This window comes from Triticum dicoccoides, chromosome 3B (genome assembly GCF_002162155.2).
Source record: "Triticum dicoccoides isolate Atlit2015 ecotype Zavitan chromosome 3B, WEW_v2.0, whole genome shotgun sequence".
In the NCBI taxonomy this organism is placed as follows: domain Eukaryota; kingdom Viridiplantae; phylum Streptophyta; class Magnoliopsida; order Poales; family Poaceae; genus Triticum; species Triticum dicoccoides.
The window spans coordinates 776,618,676-776,630,647 of record NC_041385.1 but is presented as its reverse complement, the minus strand read 5'-3'; the positions used below and the strand labels follow the sequence as shown (position 1 = coordinate 776,630,647).

The following is an 11,972-nucleotide window of genomic DNA, read 5'->3' as shown; positions in this document are numbered from 1 at the left end:
GTGGCCTCCATGGCAACGGCGGCGAGGGCTCTGCTTCCTCCTCTCTGGCGATGGGCTGATGCCAGTGTTCTTGCGCGGGTCCGGAACAGCGGCAGGGTGGGGCGAAGCATGTTGTTCGGGGGAGGGGGGAGGGGGCCTGTTGGAGGGACAGGGGCTACGGTTGAGCTTCCTGGAGGTTATCGCTGGTCGTGCTCGTGGGATGCTCCTCCCCCTTCCTCATCCTCGTTTTGTTGTTCTCCATTTTGGCGTTGCTCGAGGCAGGTGGTTTGCTGGCAGTCCCAGAGGTGGTTGGGGTGCGGATTTGTTCAAAGTCACGGCCTTTGGAGGTTCACGGGGCGGTCTGGATGCAGGGCGGCGGCTCTGGCGGTGGGAGGCACGTTGGTTCTGGGCTGACCGCGCGGCTCGGTTGCGGGCGGGCAGCCATGGTCGCTTGGGCGGCATGGATGCGGGTGGTTGGCGGAGCAGGGTTGCGACGGAGGGGTAGGAACACCGGGGTTCACCACTTGCCCAGTCCCGGTACTGGCCGACGGAGGCGGCGTCCGTGGACCTCGTTCTCCTCCTTGCAGGCTCCGTCATGGTGCTCCCACTTCTTCCGTGTCACTCCAGGTGAAAACTTGATCTTCGGGATCTGACGGTGATGACTACCTGTGGTCGTATCCCTTTTGAAGGCATCGTCGTAGAGTCCTTGCTCCGGCCGTGTCCGCCTCACCGCTCCTTGGTGGATCTCTTCTTGGAGGTGGTCACCGTCGGCCCAAGCGGTTATTCTTTGCTTATCATTAGGGTGCTTGGTCGTCATTGGGGTGGTGCTTTCGGTGCCCGACACGTTTGTATCTTGCCTTGGGTGTATCAGTGTGTGCGTTGAGTGTGGTGGTGCAGTGCGTTTGTATCTTCTTGCTCGAATGTTGTGATGATGGTTGCTTTATATATAAAGCGGGGAACCCTTTTTCGTCGATCAGCTCCCTCTCCTAATTGAGAGACATGACATGATACTTGATTAATTGTTTCTTTTTGCACGTGAACATGTTCATACTTGTTATTTCTTCATCAGGCTGTTTTCCTGGAAGAGTTTCGAACTTTTAAGGACAAGTCCAAGGCCATTAATAAAAGTACTGGTGTCAGCAAAAGGCTTACTGAGATGATCATGAACTGTCGCTTCCCTGAGCAGAAAATTGCTGTTGGAAAGCTTGAATACAAAAGAATTATTGAAGAGAGATTGGTGAGTATAAGCTCCTGGTTTATCTATATTTTTGAACAACTTTGATTGCCATTTTTGCTGTGACTTCTTCCAGAATATAGACTGCCTGTACAATACAGCTGTGATGGAGGTAATGTGGGGCATACAGCATTGCATGCCAAGTTTACTGCCTCAAGAAAAATCACAACTGACAGAAGCGGACTGTCTCCCGATGAGTCTAGGACTGCACTATGTATTGCAACATTATGACTGTGATGTCAACACAGATATGGTGAGTTAACTAGTTGCCATGTTTTTTTGCTTCATAGTTCCCTGTCATTTGGTGTTGCACTGTATGATAGCTTGTGTGCTGACATTTAGAATACTTCATCTTCATGGACCAAAGTTTTGGATGCAACTTCTACAGAAAAAAATATATGCTTTGCATCCTTGCTTTAGTGATGAAGCAATCTTCTTTGTATCCAGGTCGATGAGCAAATTGTTGCGACAGCTTCTGCGTTGTTTCAGTGTGATTCTGTTGAGAAGAAATATTCTGGAGCCTTGCGCCGTGCAGGTGACCTCATTAAGGATGTTTCTGGCATCAACTGCAAGGGTTGGACGTTACTGAAAATTGCAACAGCTCTGAAGATGATATGGTGGCCTGAATTTGGCGACTCCTGTGAGGTAAAACTGTACATACTATTTTGTGAAGTGTGCCCAGCTGCATGCTATCCCATTTTCAGCAAACTTGTCACTCACTCCAAATCATTCTTCTTTCAGGTTTCAGAAGATGATGTGTCAAGGTTGGTGGCTCATGCATATATATATAACGTTCATAAGAATAAAGATTCTTGTTTGAGAGTCTACAAAGATATGGTCGAAGCTCATGAAATTAAGACCTCAAAAAAAGAACTACTGAAATCGTTGGTTGAGCTGGCCAATAAAACATATGAGGCTCAAGGGCCTGAGAAGAATGTATAGACCATATAAGCTCACAGATAGCTGAAACTGTTGCAGCTAATAATTTGTTCTCAGTCTGAAGCGAGTTTTTGGTACACATGTTGGCTCATAGGGTGACCATAAGCTTATCTTGGTTGACTTTATTAGAATATCATTCTGAGAGGGCCAGTACGAAAAAGTGTAGTGCTAATTAAGTTTGAGAAAACCTGTTTAACTGTTGCCAAGTATTTTTCCTTAGGCGAAAACCCTTGTCCATTTGGGACTCAGCAGCGGCGAGCTTAGCGCCGTTTTGCCAGAAAAGGCTTTCGCCCCGCTTTATATATAAAGCAACGATCAACCACAGTCCAAGTACAAATGCACCCCATCATAATACATGCTCACACCCAAGGCAGGATACACAGGTGTTGAGTGCAGCAACACCACCCCTAGCACTATAGAACAAGCGGAGTTCTCCATCGTGAACACGCCACCGCGAAGAGATGAAACCGCATATGACGAACCTTGTGCTCCAAGGCGGCGCCTTCAAGAAGGTTACGACACCAACGCGCTGCCACCTCATGACCTGACGATCAGAGTTTCCCCTGGAGTAACACAATGGCTGATGTGAGCCGCGACGACGCCTTCAAGAAGGGAATGAGCTACGCCGCCGCCGGTCCGTCCAAGGATAGAGCAGGTTTTCACCCCGGCCAACATTCACCGTCACCGAAAGCCACGCCCACGGCGACCACGCCACCCACACGGCCACGGCCATTGGGCAGCACTGATCCACGGGCTCTGCCCAAGAGCACCGCGGAGCCACCACCAGGGCCGCCGCCCCGGCCTCCAAGACCTTGATACCACCTCACCTGAGGCCTGCCGCTACCCCAACCGAAGAAACGAGCGGAAAGGACCCACCTTTTGCACCCCTGGGTGGCCCCCAGCAGCGAGACCTCCGGCCAAAACTAGCCCCCATTGACCCATCCAATGGCACCGGTCGCGGGATGGGGTCGATCCTGCTGCCGGGCGCGAGACGAGGTCGGTCCTGCTGTCGGGTGCGAGATGGGCTCGGTCCTGCTGCCGGGCGCGAGATGGGCGATGGATCGCAACTGGGGGAGGACCTGCCCTTCGACGAAGGCAACATCCAAACAACGAGGGAGAGGGCTCGCAAGTCGAAACGGACCGCTTACAAACGAGCCGAAGCTGAAAAACCAGCCCCCGCCGCAGCCGGCCCGCCGAACTGCTGTGATGCCACCACGGAAAGGAAGCCGCCAAAGAGGGCCGAGCCACCTCGTTGCCGCAGCCCACAACTGGATCAACAGCCTTGGCGAGCCGATGCCACAACCCTCGCCGCCCGCCGGAACAAAGCATCAGATCCGGCCGGCACGCTCCACCACCACCGCCACCAAGTCATCGGCGTCGAGCGCCTACCACAGGCATGGGCGGATCCCGGCTAGCCCCGCAGCGACCAGCAGCACCACCCAGCCCTGCGAGCACCAAAGCCGAGCGAGAGGACGGAGCCACGCCGCCCACGGCCCGCTCCGTCAAAGATGACACCGTGAGAACTGGCCGAAGACCAGCCGCGCCGCTACTACCTTCGCGCGCACCACACGCCACTATGCCGCGTGATGCACCGCGGCGGAAGCGCGCCGACGCGCCGCGATGCTCGTCGCCCGCACCGCGCCCAAGCCGGAGGAAACCTCCCCGCGCCGGCCCCGTCCTGCGAGAGATCGAGGTCGCCACGCCGCCGCCGGCTGCGGGCAGGCTTTGCCCGGCCGAGCCCAAGGCGACGGCAAGGGAGGAGAGGGAGGAGGGCCAGGGAACCCGGCAGCGGCGGGCTAGGGTTTCCTCCCGGCCACCGCGCGGGGGCGACCCGGGAGGAGGAGGGGGGTCCCTTCCAAGAACATTGTCATGGAGTTTAGGTGTCCTAGGACGTGTCATGGTGGTGTCTTCAGGCCTTTCTGTGCTCTCTCTTGGCGACATAGTTGTTTCGTTCTCAGTCTGACTGGGTCGACGACAACCGTGGGAGGGGGCCAAGATGAAGGGAGAGTAATCACATGAACTAGGGCGTGGCAGGCAGTAGGAAGGGTTAAGATCTTCACGAAGATTTGCATGCCATCATGGAAGTGCCTCCCGAGTCTTGGTTCCAATGTGATCGATGGCGTTGAAACCCTTGGGCTCAAGGGTGGCGCGCTCCACTGGCGCTAGGCAAGTTGCCCCGGCAAGAGCTGCCCCGGCAAGAAGCCTGCCTCACCCTCTTGCTTCTTGTGTCTCTGGTCTTGACGTTGTTTTGATCGTCTTGCGGCTTTGGCTTCCTATTGTGGTCGTTGGAAACATGTACGTGTAGACGGCAATCAGGGCTGCGAGCCTAGGAAGCATGTTGGAAGGGTTAATTTTGTTGTCTAGTTTGATTGGTACAGACACCATCTTTTTGTTTTCCCAATGGGATACACGGCTAATTATAGTACGTCTGACACATGGGGCGGAGCCAGCTTAGGAGCGTTGCGTTCAACAGAACCCAACATTTTTTCCTGCCTGGGTATAGGGATGTGTATACGTATCTTGCATGAACCAAAAAAGAAGAACCCATCAACTTGGGACGCAAACACTCGACGAGAAGCCAGCCTGATAGGCTTACTCCGGTGGCTTCCTCCCGCTGTTCCCGTTCTCTGTGCGCGTGCAGCCGCCAGCCGCCAGCCGCAAATCTTTCGCCTTTCCCTTCGCTTTCTCCTTTTCTTTTTGACGAGAAAACTTCCAATCTATTTATCAACTATCAAAGTAGTACAAAGCGCACCAAAAATAAGAATTACATCCAGGTCAATAGACCACCTAGCGACAACTATAATCACTGGAGCGAGCCAAAGGCATGCCGCCGTTATCGCTCCTCCCTCATCGGAGCCGGGCAAACATTATTGTAGTAGATAGTCGAGAAACCGTCATGCTAAGGCCCCATAAGACCCGTGCACCAGAACAACAACCGCCGCCGATGAAGAGACGTCTAGATCGGAAGGATCCAACCTGCAGACACATAGACTAATGAAGACCAGATCCAAACGGACCCATCGAAGACAAACACCGACCGGATACCACGAGATCCGCCATAGACACACCTCCACACTCCCTCCGACAATGCTAGAAACATCGCCAAGACGGGGCTAGGCGAGGAGGACCTTATTCCACCTTCAAGAAGTCGCCTCCGCCTCGTCTTCCTGAGCATGGCACAAACCCTAACAAAACAACTAAAAACGGAGCCCTCCCGCCGGCAAGGGCCGGGATCCACCACGCCTCCATAATCCAAGGACCATAGGAGACGAGGCGAACCGGCGACGACACCGGCGAGAGGCAAGGAAACACTAACTCGGAGGTCGCAAGAGGCAGGAGCGAAGACTTTTGGATGAGCAAAAGAGCAACTCTAGCAGACCCCGCAAAAAGCCCCGGCCCGCAAAATAACCGCCAAAATGCGGGTCGGCACAGAAAATCCCGCCCGAACAAACACCGCAAACGCGGCCGGGACACAAATTTTTTTGAGGGGTGCGGCAAAACCTCGGCCCCAACCCACGAATACGCGGGTTTCCGCCTCGCCCCTATGGTGCCTCGTGTCATAGTGAAGCGGTTGGCGGAAGGGACATTTCACCCCGCGCCCCTTTCCCCACCTCCTTCCGCCGCCGCCCGCCATAGGTTCCGCCCGTCCGTTGCTGCCAATTCCGGCCAAATCTGCGGGCGAAATCGCGCCGCGGGGGCGTCCCTCACCGTCCACCACCGATACACTGCACCGCCCCCCGGATCCGGCAGAAGAGCCGCCCCTTGTCGCTGTCGCCTCCGGGGATCAACCGCCCTTGAGCCGCCCCTCGTCGCCGCCCGGGATCACCTGCCCCATGAGTTGCCGGTTAGTGTTTGTTTGTGCTTCGTGTCGAGTGCTCCACATACTTGTTTGACGCGGCGTGCGCTTCTTGTTCATGTAGATGGAATTGAGCCCGTGCGAGAAGTTTTTGCTCTCCGATTCGTCTGATTCGGACGACTCGGATGTTGAGACGATGCTTTCAAAGTGTGATGGCTCTTGCCGTCAAGGAGCACGAAGACGAGAACCAAAAGAGGCGGCGAGGATCGACCGTCGGGCGTCTTTGCATTCCTCGGAATCGCCATCTTGGGAACGAGATGTTGATGCAAGACTACTTCACGGAGAATCCAACATATGCAACGCACCTCTTCCGGAGAAGGTACCAAATGCGCCTGTCGGGGAAACTGATCCACGAACACCTATGGGGCCGGCGGACCATGGCCCCTTTCGGTTCGGCGTGGGGCGGAGGTCGCACGAAGAGCAGATCGAGGCGAAGCACACGAGCAGTTTACCCAGCTTCGGAGCTCTCCGGAGAGATAATACTCCTACTGCTGCTTGTCTGATTGTATTGTGTTCTTGCTCGAGAGAGCTGAGTGTTTTTCTGGCTTCCAAATCATCCGAACCGCCTCTACGTTGCGCATGGGCCTCCTTTTATATGCTCAAGGGGTCACCAACAGGTGGCAACGTAAACAAGGGTACAAATGTAAAAAGAGAGGTGGTTGGTACAATTACTTGTACAGCGTTTCCTACCTAACCCTGACGGCAGGGGACAAGGGCATTAAATGCCCGTCTGTGTAACCCAAACAGTGCAGAAAAGGACCGTCAGGGGCGCCACCGCTCGCCACGATGGCGATCTTGTCAGCTTCGCATGCCACCGTGCACCGCTGGCTGCACAGCCTCCTGCCACGCGTGCCTGGAAAGGCCCCCAGAGCGACACATTGGTGGATGCGCTGGAGCGTGGGCACAGAGTGGCCGCCTGCCGCGGCAAGCGCCTTGCCGCAGCCGTTGCCTTGTCGGGTCCGGAAGCTTGTCGCTCACCGGGCCTTGCCGGGACGCGCGGCTCATCGCGGTAAGTTCCTTGAAATGCCTTGGTTGGCCTTCCCGGCAAGCTCCTCTTGCCGGGGCCTTGTCTCCTGGGCTTAAATACTTTGTTCTTGAATGGCTCCAAAGGAACCACGGAGGATCTTGGCGGTCGCCCGGCAAGCCTTGCCGCGAGGTGCTGCAACTGCCCGTGCACAAGTTCGGGGTACTAGGGTACCCCTATTCTAGTACACCGACAGGAGCCCCCGGGCCTGGGCCATACACGGTGCCGAGCGCTGTTGGGCCAGGCCCAAAACAGGGCACGGGCACACGCGGCCTGGGCCACGCCGTATCTTACTCCGTATCCACCGCGCCCTTCCCAACGGCACGCGTCAAATGCGGCGTCGTGGGAGAGATCATGGGTGGATTCTTTATTCGGAAGGGCGAAACGTCCGCCCCTTCCCTCTTTATAAGCAGGGGAAGTAGGGGCAGTCCGTTCCCCCCCCCTGCTGGTTGCTACTACTCCATCTTCGTAAACCTCCGCCGCTTCCCCTTCTTCTCGAAGCCGAGAGAGAGCAGCGCTCCGCCCCCCATTGCCACCAGCATCACCAACGCCGTCGACCTCCCCCACCACCTCCGCCATGGCTCCAAAAGCCGACAAGGGGAAGGGCGTGAAGTCGGCCGAGGCGCAGCGGCTCGCGGCGCTGCGGAAGGAGCGGGCGATCTTCTCCCCTCAGCTCGGTGCGCAGGAGCTGAGGGAGTACTACTACCTCTTCTGGTCGACGGAGACGCGAGCGCATCCGCGCACGAGGGTACTCTCGGCCGCCGCTTCGGAACTGGCTCCAAACGGGTACCCATTCTTCGCGCTGTTCTTCTATTGCGGGCTCTTTCCACCCTTCTCGGAGTTCTTCTGCGACATAATGAACACCTACGGGCTCCGCCTCCTTGATTTCACCCCCAATGCTGTTCTGACCATGGCAGTTTTCGCACATTTGTGCGAAAACTTTGTCGGAGTCCACCCCAATGTAGCCCTTTTCCGCCACTTCTTCATGCCTCGGCTCGAGAGAGGAGAGCCACTTGCCGGAGGGATCACCTGGATCTCGAGAGTCGGCAAGAAGGAGGCGTATCTGGAGGGGGAGCTCCGCAGCAAGTGGGAGGAGTGGAGAGCGGAGTGGTGCTGGATCGTCGAGGAGGACCCGCAGCCGTTCACTGCCCTGCGCCAAGCCCCAATCGTGCGCGGCAACGATTGGAGCAACGTGGCTCCGGAAGACGACAGATTGAAGATCGCCGTCACCCGGATCCTTCGCCTCAGGCTTGCCGGGCTCACTGTAGGCGCAGTTGGCGCAGACTTCCTTCGCCGCTGTATCGCCCCCCTGCAGGAGAGGGGGAGACCCGCCTTGGAGTTCAAGAACTCAGCGGATATAATGCGGCTGCGTCCGGGCCTCAACTTCAACTTCACTGTCCTGGAGTTGGATGCGATGCTTCTGGAGCTGTTCAAACGCGACCCCTAGCACCCATTCGTTTTGCCGAGGAGCGTCGTTCCATTGTGCAATAATTCATCGCTTGACCGGATCCGCGCCATGATGCCGTTGTGCGATTCCCACGGAATCGTTCCAACTTGGCAAGAACCTGCGGATGACGTCGTGCAGGCGTTCTTCGACGACTTGGTAGAAGTGCCGGTCCGCGCCGACGAACAGAAGAGCCTCACCCGCGACACTACCGACGCGGAGCTGCAGCGCATCGCCACTAGGGCGGAAGAGGCTGCGGCAGCAGCTGCCGCGGGCGCGTTCGGGTTCACCGTAGAGGAGGCAGAGGCGGCAGAGGCGGAAAGCCTTGCTGAGCGCGAGGAGTTTGCCGGTGACGAAGATCTTGCCGGCCCTGAAGCTGAGCCGAGCGAGGCCGGAGAGGAAGAGCCCGAGCCTTCAGACAGCTTGCCGCAGGCGGAGCCCCCGGCCCCGCCAAGAAGGCATCTCCACAGGGCCGGGGACGTAGCGGGGCGGCAAACGAGCCAACAGCCTCCAAGCCGTGCGACACGCTCTACCGCGGCAAGCAATGTTGCCGCGGGAGCGCCTCATGCTGCTGCGGCAACTAGAGCGGGATCTTCCTGGTCCACCACCACCGCTCCTGCCAAGCGGGCAAGGGATTCTACTCCTCCGCCTCGCCGCACTGGAGGGGAGCCGGACTTCGATCTCTCCGTGCTCAGCTCCGACGAGGAGGAAGAAGAGTAAGTTTCTTTGGTGTTCTTGTAGTTCTCCAATCTTGTTGCTTTTATCTTGTCTCTGACTTGCTTCAATCTGAACCCATTCCTTTTCAGGACGCTGGCCCAGAGAGCGGCGAAGAGAGCCAAGGCTCCGGTGATTGTCATCGAACATGATCCCACCGTGTCAGCAGGGGGTGTGTCTGAGACCACCTTGACGAACCCTGCAGCCACTCCCCAAAGCAGCCCCCAGCGCAGCCCCCAGCGTAAGTTTGTGGTTTTACTTCCTGCTGTCGGGCGCGCGTGGGTGCTCTTTTCTCTACTGATATCTTGCTTGTTGATTTGTGTAGGAGTAGAACAGCCTCACCAGGAGGGCCCGAAAGCCGCCCCCGAAGCGCCATCTGCTTTGACTACGCCGCCAAGGGAGGAGTCCCCGGCAAGGGAGCGCTCTCCGGCAAGGGAGAACGCCCTGGCAAGGGACAGTTCTCCAGCAAGGGACGGCACCAGTGATCCTCCGGCGGTTGAGACCGCGACTGCAGATCCTAGTACAGGTAATCTTCTTGCCTGGAATCTTCCCTTGGGCCCTTCTTCTTCTGAATTCCCTTTCTTGGATTTTTGCTTGACTTTTCTCCCTTCTTCGTTCTTCAGATCCATCTGCTGCGGAGCCAATGGAGACTGAGGACGCCGGCGAGGAAGGCGTGCGTGGCAGTAACGACGACGCCGCCGCCAACGAAGGAGGGGCCGGTGCTGATGAGTCCGCCGGTGAAGAGGCCGCCAAGGCTGCCGCCGCAGAAGCTGGAGAGGGGTCGGGCAATCACACTGACGGCCCTGAGGCCGCAGGAGCGCCAGGCGCTGCGCCGACCGCCGATCCCTCTGCCGCTGCCGCGGAGCCAGACTCCGAAGAGCCCCAGCCCGGTGCCTACTTGAAGGCCGGCGACGGTATCTTCATCAAGCTTCCCTGGGCGTCGAGCTCCAGGGCGCCGGTCGAAGGAGAAGCTTTCGATGAGGAGCTGCTCGCCTCCGCCGGGCTGTCGTTGGTCGATGCGCCAAGCAGCAGCAGTGGCGAGCCTGAGGAGGAGCAGCTGCTGCAGAAGCTGCTGTCACTCTACCGCGCACGACAAGCCAAGCTGGCTTCCCGGGAAGCGCTTGTCACGAGGGCGGGAGTCGATATGGAGAAACGCGCGGAGGAGCTCCGGGGCCTCAATCAAGAAGCCCTCCGGTCCCTGGCATAGGAGCGGGAGCGACTCGCCGAGGAGCGTATAGCCTTCCTTCTCGAGAAGGCCAAAGCTGAGGAGGAACAAAGGCTTGCTGCCGAGAAGCAGTCCGCGTGAGAAGGCGAGTTGGTGCAGCGGAAGGCCAACCTTGACAGCTACGAGGAGGAGCTTGTCGCGCGCGAGGAAACACTTGGCGGGGCTCTCAAGGAAGCAAGGGACACTACCGCAACTGCAGAGGCCGCCAAGAAGGGGCTGGAGACGAGGGTGACGCAGTTGGAGGCCAACCTCAAGACGAGTGGCGAGGAGCTTGCTGTGCTCAAGCGCGAGCGCGAGAAGGATGCTGCTGCTCATGGTGAGCTGCAGGGTCTTCTCGCTGAAAGGAGCAAGGAGCTCAGCACCGCCAAGGACTCCAACGCGGATCTCGAGTTGAAGCTGGCTACGCTGACTCAGACGCTGGACGCTGCCAAGGAGCGAGAGGTGACCTTGTCGGAGAAGATCAAGGCCGACAAGGCGCTGCTGGCGAGCATCGCTGTTACCCAGAACTCATTTAGGGAGACGGTGGAGCATTGGACCGAGGGTTTGGTGAATATCGCCGCAGTCATCGACGGGGAGCTGGCGCAGCTGGGGATGGAGGACTTTGGGTATCCTTCCGACGAGCATCTCCAACCCAGCGCCAAGCTCAGCCTGTTCTTCAAGGGCGTGGCGACGGCACTCCAGCGACTCCGGGAGAGGATCCCAAAGCAGCTGGCCGATGAGTCGCGCAGGATTTGCGCGGGGGCTCTCCAGAAGGTGCTGATGAAGGTGGCCTTCCGCAACCCAGGCCTCAACTTCACCAACGTCCTCAGGTCCTTGCCGCCTGACGCCGATCTGGATGCGCTCAAGGCCCTTGTCGCACCCATTGTGGACAAGGTGAGCAAGATCAAGAGGGTTGAGGGCGATCGCGTAGACTAGGCCGCCCGTTTTCTCTTTCTCCTTGTCGCTGCTAGCCATATTATAAGATCAATCTGTTAGAGCTGCTACAAGTTATTTTGTAATATAACTCTATTTCTGTTATCAATTGCTACGTTATTTCCTTTACTAGATTCCTTCCTTTGTATGTTTTTACCCTACGCTTTTAGGGAACTTGTCGGCGCAGGCACCCGAGCCGCGAGCGCTGAGTGCAGGACGTCAGCAGCCTGCTGGCGGTGCCGCTTCCAACAAGAAACCTTGTCGCGACTAGTTGCAGCACACTTAAGTTGTTGAGCGGACTTGAAACAAAGTAAGGGCGCAACTAGCTACGAGTTGGTTCCTCCGCGCACAGGTTTTCCATACAAAGCACGGTCGTTCAAGGAAGATAACTTAAAAATTTAAAACTAATTGCTCAAACTTTGGCAACTTAGCTTTTCTGTCGTTTGCTTCCCGGCAAGGCGGAAAACTTCCTTAAACGACGCCTGGTCCATACCATTATCTTCTCCTTTCCCCCCGGGAAACTTGTGTGCGAGGGTACCTTCCTTTCCTTTGTTGAGAAAAAGAAAGAAGAGAAAATAAAGATATGGAGCCTTCCGGCTCGTTATTGCTTACTGGGGATTGGTGCTGCACAAAGCGTCAGATAAC

At 57.1% G+C, this 11,972-nt stretch overlaps 1 protein-coding gene across 1 annotated transcript in view; it reads left to right on the top strand.

Moving 5' to 3' along the window:
- Positions 1-2,282, top strand: part of LOC119282182 — a 6,528-nt gene extending 4,246 nt beyond the window's left edge. Inside the window, exons 4-7 of the mRNA XM_037562498.1 lie at positions 1,049-1,216; positions 1,290-1,466; positions 1,661-1,858; positions 1,955-2,282. Coding sequence (XP_037418395.1) covers positions 1,049-1,216; positions 1,290-1,466; positions 1,661-1,858; positions 1,955-2,155 — 744 coding nt within the window. The 3' untranslated portion in view covers positions 2,156-2,282. The remainder of the gene's footprint in view (positions 1-1,048; positions 1,217-1,289; positions 1,467-1,660; positions 1,859-1,954) is intronic.
- The last annotated feature ends 9,690 nt before the right edge of the window (positions 2,283-11,972 follow it).